This window comes from Synchiropus splendidus, chromosome 1 (genome assembly GCF_027744825.2).
Source record: "Synchiropus splendidus isolate RoL2022-P1 chromosome 1, RoL_Sspl_1.0, whole genome shotgun sequence".
Classification (NCBI taxonomy): domain Eukaryota; kingdom Metazoa; phylum Chordata; class Actinopteri; order Syngnathiformes; family Callionymidae; genus Synchiropus; species Synchiropus splendidus.
The window spans coordinates 8,240,102-8,252,649 of record NC_071334.1 but is presented as its reverse complement, the minus strand read 5'-3'; the positions used below and the strand labels follow the sequence as shown (position 1 = coordinate 8,252,649).

General features: G+C 46.4%; 1 protein-coding gene across 1 annotated transcript; it reads right to left on the bottom strand.

Moving 5' to 3' along the window:
• Positions 1-274: 274 nt before the first annotated feature.
• Positions 275-9,611, bottom strand: LOC128752246 (uncharacterized). Its single transcript, XM_053853262.1, has 9 exons — positions 9,463-9,611; positions 6,249-6,570; positions 5,774-5,896; positions 3,314-4,053; positions 2,916-3,006; positions 2,356-2,617; positions 2,193-2,299; positions 1,679-1,851; positions 275-1,603 (listed from the first exon to the last, which is right to left on the bottom strand). Exons 2-9 carry the CDS (start codon positions 6,545-6,547, stop codon positions 1,407-1,409), a joined length of 1,992 nt encoding a protein of 663 aa, XP_053709237.1. The 5' UTR covers positions 6,548-6,570; positions 9,463-9,611; the 3' UTR covers positions 275-1,406.
• Positions 9,612-12,548: the final 2,937 nt, after the last annotated feature.

Sequence of the window (12,548 nt, the reverse complement as noted above, 5' to 3'; positions counted from 1 at the left end):
GAGGGTTCCACTCCTGCCTCAGTGGTCAGTAGGTGAAATGCAAAGCAGATCTAGTTACACTCCTTCTATCCCCACTTGTTCCCTCCCGTACCGCAGCTGTGTGTACTGCAGGGTGAGGTGGTTTCCCTGCCTGCGCCCAGCATCATGAGAGGAATGTCTGAGGCTGTCGACTTGGGTGGCTGCCGTGACCTCAGTGACGGCAAAGGACGGACGGTATATGCGATGTGCCTTAACTTACATTGACACATAGCCCACTCATGTGAAGGTCATTTGAAACATGTTTTAATTCATAAATAAAATGGAGATCTTGTTGACACATGACTTGCATACAAATACTGCAGAATATTTTTTAACACTTCGTCGCTGCCTTCAAAACAATGGAACACACTCGAGGGACCAGGCCGCACCGCGAGGTGCGATCTTCTGTCTTCATCTCCACCGTGCGTGAGTTCGAGTTGGGTCTGGCACAAATGCATTGAATGTTTCATCCACTTTGCGAGGCGTTAATCTGATTAAATTGCAACGGTGAGCTCGTGATAATCTGTCATCTGCTACTCTGCCTCGCCTAATCTGCCATGACAGTGCCACCGATGATCAAATATTAAATGGACAGGAATTTTAACCAATGTGCTTCACTTCTTTGGTCCGTTCCCATCGGCATATCCTGACGCCGTGGACAGAGGGCCACTTTAAAGAAAGGTGGAGGTTGAGGTTAACCATGGGATGGCGCTCCTTTCGCTGTGTATGTTACTATGTTTCACTTGATAAACTGAAAAAAAAACTGAGTTGGACCTGCCGAAACAAAAAGTATGTGACCGAAGAAATGGCTAAAGCACCATCACTTGCTGAAGCGTAGTTGTTACCTATAGTTAGCAGCCTTTTTTATATATCACGTCAGGCATAAGCTGTGTGTTCCTCGGCAGCTAGCGTTAGCAGCAATGTGGTTTTCTAAAGACAAGGACGATTGTAGCTGTTTTGTTGTTACATACCTTTTAAAGTATGTTACTGTCAAGTTTAATGCATTAATATGACCAAATATATTCATTCAACGTGACTAGTTTGAACCACATTGCCAATGCAATTGTATTGGGCTACAAACAGTAATTGCTAGCTAGCTAGCTCTGGCTCTGGCTCTAAGCTAATATTCTTTAGTTTTGACTTTATCATTTATTGAAATGCAGAAGTAAATCTTTGTGTATCCGGGTTAGACAGCAGTAGTAGTAGCCTGAGCAGTGCATTTTCGTCGAGTGACTTCAGTAGTATTTTTTAAGTAGCAGTTTGGGGATTGAAATCTAAAGCAAAGGCCTTGCAACGTCGGTGTGGAGATTTCTTGGTCCAGTTTCTCAGATTAATCTTTAGCAGCGCTGTAGTTAGGTTGAGGTCAATTTGGCACACTTGAGTTCTGGTCACCGTGATGGCGGTTTCCAGTGCCGAAGCACACGAACTGTGGTGGTAATGTTCTGGGTCATCAGATGGGTGACTTCGTCCAGACTGAGGCAGGCCACTTTCTCTCCGTTCACCTCCACAATTTCGTCCCCAACTGACAGCAGACCGGCGTACAGCTTCTCCGTGCTGGTGTCCACCATGTCCTCCACGTAAACACCTGCACAGAGAAATGCGCAACCTGTCATACGCATCCACAAAGCCATGTTTGTGGCGGTGGAGTGGACTCCACTACCTGAGTCAGGCCGTCCTCTTCCTCTGCTGATGATGAAGCCAAACTTTTCATGGGAAGCTCGACAGAGCTCGATCAGAAACGTCCCGTCAGAGCAGACTTGTAGAACACGGCCGACTGAGCGCATTGAACTGGGCTGACCCACATCATCCACGCTCAGACATCGTTGCAGGATGCTGAGAAGATACCACAGCATGTGTTGCAAAACTATCCATGATGCACCTGTGCACGGGTTGCTATCCTTCATGCCACAAAAACAAGGGGCACTTCACCCGAACATCGCTTAATGCGCACTCCTGCAGCAGTTCTTGGAGAGTTTGCTGTATAAGCACAGGCTCCTGTACGTTTTTTACAGGTTATATCTGACCTTAAAATGAGTGAGGTAGATTCATAGTTCGTTCAGAAATAAAATGCGTTGCGTTAATAAGGGTTGCTGAATTTTCACGTCAAATACAGGAAGATTCCTAAGTATAAGGTAGAAGTTCTTGTGGTTTACACAATATTTTCTGTACGTTACCATTCTGTCGCTGGTTTGTAGTTCTCAGACCGATCCTTCTTCCTCCATTGCTGTGATCCAAAGCTCTGAACCGACAAGGACTTCCTCAACTGCAAGAATGGCGACCCCTGTTGAAGAGACGGATTAACCCATCGAAGATCCCATCGAAGGCTGTCTGTCTTACCACAGTGAGTGACTGGAGAGATGGTGACTTCTTCAGCAAAGGAGGAGACTTCATGCCACTCCGGGTGGCAGATCCCACTAATGCCGCTTCAGCTTCAAGAGACTGCATCTTCTTGGGCTTTGCTTTTTCTTTGCAGTTGGGTGAAGAGGACCGACGTGGGGAAGTCAGGTGGTCCAAGCTGTTGCTCCGCTTTCTGCTTATGGTGACGTTGGAGAAAAGGCGACGGAGAGACAAACGGGAAGATTCATCCCTGCTTTTGAATCTGTAGAGACACAGTAGTTTGATTTCAGTCCAACCACACAACTCCAAGACGGAATATGGGTTTTCCACCGCATATTTTGGCTGTGATACACCAGCATTTTAAGAGTTGAACTTGAACCGTTCATCTGGGTGACTCTGAGCAACATTGTCAAGGTGCTCTAGTCCAGTGAAAGGATTTACACAAATCACTGGAGAACTTGACCAGGATTTGAACTTTGCATTCATCCGTGTGTTCCGATAAGAGAAAGAGGAACTTCTTGGATTCTCCTCGGATTCTCCTCTGATAAAATTGGGCTTACGTTGGAGTGTGCGAGGTGTCGTCGCGAAGCTCTGCAACTGTTAGATCTTCAAGCTGCCTGTCTGAGGTGGTGACCACTGGGGACTGGTTTCCTGCCGTCAGAAAGATGTCAGAGTGATTAATGTGTAACTGCAGTCGCACCTTTGTGATTCTGCGTGAGGTGCCCTGAAGGACGACATTACAATCGCACGCTTTCTCACTGACTCATCAAATATCTGCAGCCAGAAAACCACTCACACATGTACAGACACTTTAGACGCATCAGTTAACCTCTGTATGTTTTTGGAATGTTGTAGGGAACCGGAGTTCCCAGAGGAAAACCTTGTGGAAAACACAGAAATACTCGTAACACTGACCACAGTCACCCAAAAACTGATACACGGAGTCTGAAGTTCTTACCAGTCCTCTCAGAGTGGGCTGTGTTGCAGTCGCTCAGATCCAAACCAGGACTTCTCTCTGTCATCTCACTCTTTGAGAAGATCTGCGTGGGGACTGGGACTCGCTTGAGCGTCTCCTGGTACTGATGCGAGGGCCTGTTGCTGCTAGCACCATAAGAAAGACTCGGAACATGTCCAGGTGCAGCCTGACTTGGTGGATCAGAGGAGTACGGGTTGACTGGCAGCAGATTTCCATTGGGTTCCTTGGGCCTTCTCTTCACCTTCATCTTCGGCACTCCCAACGCCCCCCTTCTGGTGTCGGGCAGCTTGACTGAACCAATGTAAGTCTCTCTGATGGGCTCGGTCCACAAGTTCATCCTGCTCTGGCTCGGCCCTCGTCGTTCTGAATGTGTCGGGTGGAGCCGCACATCTAAGTCCCCTAATATCGTCCCACAAGTGTTGCATTGATTGATGCCTCTCCCGTCCAGTCTGCCAGCGTCGTTCACCGCCCTCCCTTCTATGTAGAGGTTAAGATCCGGTTTGGACGCCAGAACTCCCGACGGCTGCTGCGCCGACCTTCTCCTCTGCCGCTGGCGCTCCTGGTAACGGAATTCCACGTCGGTCTCGGTCTCATCCTCAAAGCGCAGGCGCCGATGAGTCAGTCCCAGAGCTGATTCATTGCTGGATGAGTCGCTGTCGTGACCTGAGAGTGGGGCTCCCTCTGACCTCGCCTGGGTGACGGGTCGCAGTCTGACCCCCGATCTGTTGACAGGAAATACTGCTGTTAGTTCACTCATGACAACATGAGCCTCTTTCACACAACAAGGCAGAGAACTCTTATCTGAGTAGAAATAGAATAGTCTCTGCTGGGACATCAGTGCTGGTGTGTCAGATTATCACAGGGACAAGGACGTGTCCCAGATTGAATGTACACATAACCGTTATGTGCTTAACCTGGCAGGCACATTGGTCCAGACGCGACTGGTGTCAGAGTCAGCAGCTCATTGCTGGTAAACAGTTGTTATCTTTGAGAACAGGAGGGGACCTTCAGTTTGGTGACCTTGGGATCTCATCACTGCTTATTGTTGAAGTCGCGTTGCTGTTGGCTCCTTCAAGCGGGGGTGAGGATCAGTTACTTTAAGTTTGAGACCACAGGTCTCAGACTGTGCGTGTTTCACTATGTCCCGGCTGGACATGAGACAGTATCTTGGCCAAGCCAAAACTCTCCATTCAGAGGTGGACTTCTGCTCTCACCTGGGGTCAGCTTTGCGTAGCGACTAAAAGAAGTAGATTGCAGCCACTAGAAATGAATCTTGGAGGGTGTATCCATCCCATGGCTCATTTATCTTGTCAAGATGTTAGTGAGGTGAACTGCAAGTGCTGTAGTGAGTTCCCATGGATGGGAAGTCAGGGCTTCTTTACTTCAACTGCCAGCCCAGAAGAAGAAGGATCAATAGGCAGAATGAAGTGTTCAGCCATTAGTGGCCTCTGGAGACTCGTCTCGGTCTGAAGACCACAATTCCTGTGCCTTGGTCTCGTCTTGGAATTGACAGCATTCAGAGCTCTAGCTCTAAATGCAACATGGATGAAATAAAAAATTGCCTATATCAAGGTTGCGTCCGTTTGTGAAGAGAATAAATCTAAAACGGTTGGTTGGAAATAGAGAAGTTGATTTTGGTTTTCTGTTTTTTCTGACTCAGATTTGGTGGTGTCCAATACGACAGCCATGTCAACCAATAAGTCTCTCTGTTAGCTCAAAAACAAAAAAAACAACAAAAAATAACAGCGTTTGTCAGATGAATTCCGACTCTGGAGCATCACCATGATCAATCATGGAACATGATATCATCAACATCAACAACATCACCCACCGCCTCCATCAAACATGGTTGACAAATAATTCAAAATTCAAAATATGATGTTTTTATTTTACAAACATCGCAATCATTTCGCATCTACAACTTCATCCTTATTTTTGCTTTGAATCCTATTTAAATCCCTTTTTCTGTCAATAATCCTGGTTATTACACAAGTCATTGATGCGCGGATTTACACTTGGGCCGATGAATGATCGTGAATATTAATGGTTATTTTATATATGTGTCAAATCAGTGATGGTCCCATCTCATCTCACGTCCAAACACTTGAGTTAAAAGTCAATTTTGAAAGACTGTTTTGTCTTAGTAGCTAAGTGTCTGTCTGTCTGTGTGTGTGTGAGAAGTTTTGAATCAACAGTGTGGACATTTTGGCTGGTTCTCACTTTGTCAAGCCTCTTATTGAGGGTTAAAACTGCAAAATAGCTGGGTTATTATAACTAGGTCTGATTGAGAGTAAAGGTTAAGTTAAGCCATTTGTTTCAGATGGTTTAGAGTGAGAGGCTGGGGAAGGGGTGATGGCAATGTACGCCAATGACAGTCCTCACTAGGATAGGAAGACAAACGTGCATGTGCGTGTGTGTGTGCGTGCGCGTGTGTGTACTCACAGTGTTTGTGCGGCGGGGGTCAGCAGGTTGTGGTCGGCTCTCAGAGGGACGCAGCGGCGCTTCATACGAGCTCTGAACTCACACTGCTGCTGCTGCCGCGGCAACTGCGACGACACAAAGACGCTGGAAACACACACACGAGGACGGGGGTGGAGGAGGGGGGAGGGTGACATCAGCAACTCTGATTGGTCCACGGCACAGAGGCAGAAGGATTAAGCGAACTCGCTCGTCAGGACTAATTAACTGGATGAGACGTGACACGGACGGTTTACATCAGCAGTTTGCTGATTGAGGTCTCCACAGTTTTGGGCCAAATGAGGCCGCCCGCCATGACGGGGTCAAGAGGTCAGCGGTTCTTCATCAAAATAAATCTGAGGTTGGCATCACAGCTCAGAGGGAAACTCCAGAGCCAGAAACAAGCTGCTCCTGGACACACACACGTGTCTTTCATGTTTTTCAAAAGTGTTGAACTGACTTGTGCTTGTGAGGACCTGAACCTCGGGGTCCGGATTGGTCGCCATCGGCCTGCAGCTCCTGGTTCTTCAGCAGCTGCTGCAGGATGCTGCGGTTCACCTGGACTCTCTGGGACAATGAGAGCACGGCGCGCTGGTCTGAGCACGAGTCCAAGTCCCAGCTGGCCAGACTCTCCAGGTCGGTCTGAGAGTCTGGTGCTGAGGTGCCGCTCGGCGAGTCTTCATCGCTGCTGCTGAGGGAGGAACCGGCAGGTGGAGGCTCTGGACCTGCCGCGTCAGAGCTGTAGCTCCGAGACCTCATCACCGAACTAGAACCACACACAACTAGGTGAAAAATAAAAGGTAGAGTTAGAAACATGGAGCTAGAATGTTCCCTGTGTTCCCACTCCGGTTTCCTCCCACAGGCCAAAAACAAATTGTGCACAGGTTTGGGTGTCACTCCATCCTTGATCTTTCAGTAACGCATCTTTTTTCTACCGACTTTAGGGCGGCCACGCCCTAGGAAAAAAAGTTTGTATCTCTATCCTTGTGAGGACCTCTCATTGCCATAACCCTTTCCCCAGCCTCTCCCCCTAAACCTAACCATCCTAAACACATGGCTCACCTTAACCAGGACTCTGGACCAAACTTGAATTCAATTATAATGACCCAGTTATTTTGAAGTTTTAATCCTCAAATTGAGGCTTAACCTTGTGCGGACTGGCGAAAGGTCCCCACAAATAGTAAACAGCCCCCCCTTGAAGGTGTGTTTGCAAGAATTGGTCCATCTAGAGTCACCAATAAACGTCTCTGTTTTCAGAGTTTTGAGAGGAAACCAGAGTGCCCAGAAGAAATATATAACCTTGAACTTAGAAGGTCAACGGTTCACACCAAATCCAGAGTCGCCTCAAGCTGGTATTAAACCGGCAATGTCGAGGACAAAACACACCGTTGGATCTTATCCTTGAAGAAGTCAGTGAGTGTTTCTCCATAACAAGTGCGCACACAACAGTGATGCAAACACAATAACATCTGAGGGATGAAAACAAACTTGCGTGACTCAATTGAAACTACAGACGCAGCTTCAGGAACATCTTCAGACTTGAACATCGGCTTGAGAAACATGTTGCATGGTGACACACACACATGCGTACGTGTATCTCTATCCTTATGAGGACCTCTTATTTACATCACCCTTTCCCCAGCCTCTCACTCTTAACTTAACCAACCAAAACACATGGCTCACCTTAACCAGGACTCTGAACCAAACTTAGACTCAATTATAAAGACCCAGTTATTTTGACATTTACACCCTCAAAACTTTATGTGGACCGACCAAAATGTCCTGACAAAGCAAAATGTACTTGTAAGATTAGTCAAAGATTGGTCCACACATGAATATTAAAACATGTACACAGAGAGAGAGAGAGAGAGAGAGAGAGAGAGAGAGGACAGATTTGTTTGACTCAGTGAGACTTAAGGAACCAGGTTGGCTGCCAAACTTCACACATATCAAAATAAACAATTTAAATCAAGTTTGGTTAGAGCCACACACAATAGAGACACAAACCGAAGTGATAGTTCAAGATCCTGATTCTGTCAGTGAAGGAGGGAAGGGAGGAGCCGGCGCGCCTCTCATGTTTCGGTGCAGCTGTTATCTGTGCCGCTGCTCAACTATGAGGCAAGATGCATTCCTCCCAAATATCAGGGATCAAGTCCTGCTTCAGATTCTGGAGGAATTCTGACTGCGGCAACGGAGCGCATGTGTGGAATGCTGTGATGTACGGGAGACAAGCGCGGATCAGGGGTCGTGCACGTGAGGCTGGGCTGACTTGGCGGGCGACGTGAGGAGCAAAACATTAACGGTAATATGATTCATTCACAGGCTCGCCCCAGAACACAGCCTTCTCTGCACCGAGAAAGTCCTGCGGTTCAGTCTCACTTTTTCAGTCCACTGTCCCACAATTCCATCGACGTGATGTCAGCAGGGAAATTAAAGTGGAGCTTTCTTCCCTCCAGAAACAGGCCTGGTTCACTGGTGTCCTGAAATGCTCTCAGACCAAGATCCACTTGGCTGAGGCCCGCAGTGGACTTGAGCTGAGAGATGAAAGGTCCACCGTGGTCCCAAAAAGCTCCTCGGCTACGGCTCATCAAATGTGGAATGACACTCATGGATGCTACTCCTGATCTCACCTGGTCTTATGTGGGCCTGCCCTCATTCAGGGGTCCTAACAGCCCAAAGAAAGTCAGAATCTGCAGGCATCCTATATGCAGCCAGGACTTCAGTGTTATGAAACAGTTCGGGGGTAATCAGAGATCAGATTAGGTGCCTACAGGATCCATCCATCCTGTCTTATCTGCTTATCTGAGCTTGGGTCGTGACTTCTTTATTTCCAGAAACCTCATCTGTTTCTGCTGGGTGAATACAGATGATGCTCCCCAGTGGATTCTCTCAGAGGAGCACTGAGTCTCTCCTGGATGACTGTGGCTCTGAGGGTGCAAACACCCGCCAGAGAAGACTCTTGTACAGAGAGCTTTGGTTTTTTGGCTCAGCTCAGTGAAGACCCGGAGCCATTTCTTGCTCCTGAACAACGCCTCGACCGAGCCTGTTGTCTGAGAAGCACAGTCTCAGAAGGTCTGATCACATTACCAAAAGAAAAAAAATCGGATTCATGACAGTTATGTGCCACGTGGGGCTGGTTGCTTCAGTCGAGGGTGAGACAGGAATCATCCGCGGCTCAATGAGCAGATTATTGTTATCCCTGGATGTTAATTAATTAGAGATGGAGCTGACACACGCCCACGCCATGTTTTTATGGTTTGTGGGGGGCATTGACCTTCATGCTCCCCCCAGGATCTCACCCTAAACCTTACCATCCATCACACATGGCTCACCTAAACCAAACTGAAATTCAGTTATAATGCCCAGGTAGGTTTAATCCTCAAATTGAGCAAAAGGTCCCCACAAGAAGGTATGTTTCCAGGAATTGGTACCCACAAGTATGCCCATACAAGTTCACACGCACACACAAAATCAATAAAAGCATGTCTCAGATATTTGTGTGTCTGTTCCTGTGTGTTTTTCTTTGACATTACTGTGTTTGTCTATAAGTCACTTTGCCTGTTTCAAAACTTAGTTCAAACATGAATGTCTCCATTTTCCTTTTCCCAAAAGCAAGTCCTGCTTTCTGGTGTGTGTACATGTGTGTGTGTGTGTCCTCCTCAGTCAGGACTTACCTGCAGACCTTCTCTTCTCTGTCCGTCTCCAGTGCCTCTGACCTCCTCTCCTTCTGGGTTGCCCAGCGAGACGCTGGGCTCTGCACCCGATTGGCCGAGCTTAGAGTGTGTCGCCGCAGATGATTGGCTGAGACGCTGCCTCCTCAAGGTGGAGCCTTTTGAAAGCAGAGGAAGTGTTTGTGTTTCAGTTTTTGGTATTTCCTCTGTTGATTTAAAGAGACTTCATACTGCAGCTGCGGCTCCGTGACTCACTGACCGACGACTGACTCAAAATCAGGAGCCCGAGGAGAGAGAGAGAGACAGACAGGTCACACATACACACACACACACACACATACACACACACACACACAGTGACAGATGGACCGACAGAGTCAAGACGCAGAGGGAAACAGACAGATGGAAACATGCTAAGACACAATCATACAGACAGTTAAATCGATTGACAGACAGAACTGCTTATAGAAGGGATAGGGGGGGTGGGGTGGGGGACATTTGAGACAGACAGGTATATTGGACATCAAACTCAGGAGGGAAAACGCAAAGAACAACAACAAGGCACATGGGAAACCACAGGTCCAAAAAATATTCCTATGGACAGACAGACAGACAGGTATAATGGACAAGCGAGTAAAGACAAAGACAAAGAGTGGGACAGACAGACAGTGGTCAAACAAAATGTGCATTGTGACAGACAGGTTTATTGAATCAGAATACCAAAAGCAAATGGATGAATAGTGAAAGAGAAGGACTTAAGAAAAACTTTTGTTCAGATAGAAGTAACGGAGAGACAATATGGAAGTGAAGAGAGACAGGCAGGTGCAAGTAAACCCTTCCAAATGGAAAGAATGGCAGACAGACTGATAAGCAGTGGAAGAGCAATGTAGAACAAGAGTGACGCAGACAGGCAGTGAAAGTTTAGGACAAAAATCAAACTGGGTTTGTCACAGACACACAGTTGTGTTTATAGTTTAAATTTGGATTTTTGGATAGATACATGAGCGAAAATAAAATGTTGCACTAAATTACAAGATAATAATACAACTATCAGGGATTGTTTGCAGATGACATTGTGATCTGTGGTGAGAGCAGGGAGCCAGTGGAAGATAAGCTAGAGAGGTGAAGGTTTGCCTTAGAAAGGAGAGGAATGAAGGTTAGCGGCAGTAAGACAGAATACATGCGTGTGAATGAGAGGGAGGCAAGTGGACAGGTGAAGTTACAGGATGCAGAGGTAAAGATGGTGGAGAAAGAGGTGAAGAAGCGGGTGCAGAGAGGATGGAATCATTGGAGAAAAGTGTCAGGTGTGATGTGTGACAAAAGGGTGTCGGCAAGGATGAAAGGGAAAGTGTCCAAAAGGGTGGTGAGGCCAGCAATGTTGTATGGTTTGGAAACAGTGGCACTGAGGAAAGGACAGGAGGCAGAGCTGGAGGTAGCAGAGATGAAGATGCTGAGCTTCTCTCTGGAAGTGAGCAGGATGATGATAGGATCAGAGGGACAGCACATGTGCACAGGTGTTTAGGAGACCAAGTCAGAGAGGCTGGATGGAGATGGTTTGGACATGTACAGAGGAGAGAGAGCCAGTACATTGGTAGGAAGATGTTGAGGTTGGAACTGCCAGGCAGAAGGTGGAGAGGAGGGCCGAAGAGGAGATTGATGGAGGTAGTGAAGGAGGACATGAGGTTTGTAGGTTTGAGAGAAGAGGAAGCAGAGGACAGGGTGAGATGGAGGAAGATGATCCGCTGTGGCCACCACTGAAGGGAGAGGCCCCAAGAGAAAGAAGAAGAATACAAATATCTGGAATTAACCAGCCAGCTGGGAAGAACGACGCCACTTTGTCGAATTCCAAAAAATAAAACGGTGAACCTGCTTTCATGACTACATTTCCCAGAGTTCACCTGCTAACACAGAAAGTACGGTAGAGGGGCGAGGGGTTATTGGAGCGGGGAAAGAAAGCTTTGAATAATACTGCACCAAAATGTTAAAGATACTGGGAGAAAGTGCCATAGAACGTGTTCAGACAGGAAACGCTCTCAGAAAGAAGAAAACAAACAAGAAGGGAGTCCAAGCAACACTGGGTTATGATTTCAAAAAGAAAAAGTCAGGGGAGCAATTGCGGTTATAAATGTCTGATGATAGGAAATGGAACTGTAAATGAATGGGGGAGAGGGCGTCTACCGAAAATGGATTCTTGTTGATGCTGGCTGGAGTCACATTTGCACACAAACTGTGAGGAAAGGGGAGCAAACTAAAGGCATAGAGCAGCCGAGCAGTGTTGTAATGTCAGCAATGAATCATGGGAGGTGGAGAAATGGAAGGAGGGAACACATAACTCATCAGCTGCGGGAAGGTGGTTCATCATAGTAGTAATTATATGATGATGGAATGAGCCTCATTTCAAATGGTGCGATTTTTCTGTGTTTTTTTGTAGTTAAACACTAACCTCTATGAAAGGGTCTCTAAGAGGAAGAGACTTGATGGGTCATGTGGTCTTGGCACACATCATTTTGTTTTGACTTTTGCATGACCTGAGAACCATTTAGGTAAGAGGATGGTACTGAATTTTAATAAATGAATATTTATTCATTTCAATCCCACATCAAACATTTAAGATATTATAATGCAGACAAGCTGAAGACTGACAAAAGGCATAAGCACCAGATACCAGACAAACTTGGCCTCGAACACCACTTGTCGCATGATAATAATTTATTACAAATGTAATGCGCCTGTAGTGTAATACTGAGATATTGTCAATGTTGTTCTGTAGCCAGTGTGCAGTGCTACACCTAGTGGCGGCCGGCAGAACAGAAGAAAATACAATATATTTTTTGCTAATAAGATTTAAACTACCAGTGACAAAATCAATTTCCCTCAATGAAACAAAAACATACCTTTAAAACAAAAAGGTGACACTCGGTCGATGTGATCTGAGATTATTGAATGAAAACTTCAAGAAAAATTAAGCAGGCAAATATGAAAAAAAAAGTTCACAAACTCAAAACATGTAGAAAGCGTAATGGTACAGCCACATGGGAAATATAATAGAAAATATATAAGAATGAACAGCAAATATAAAAATAATTCAC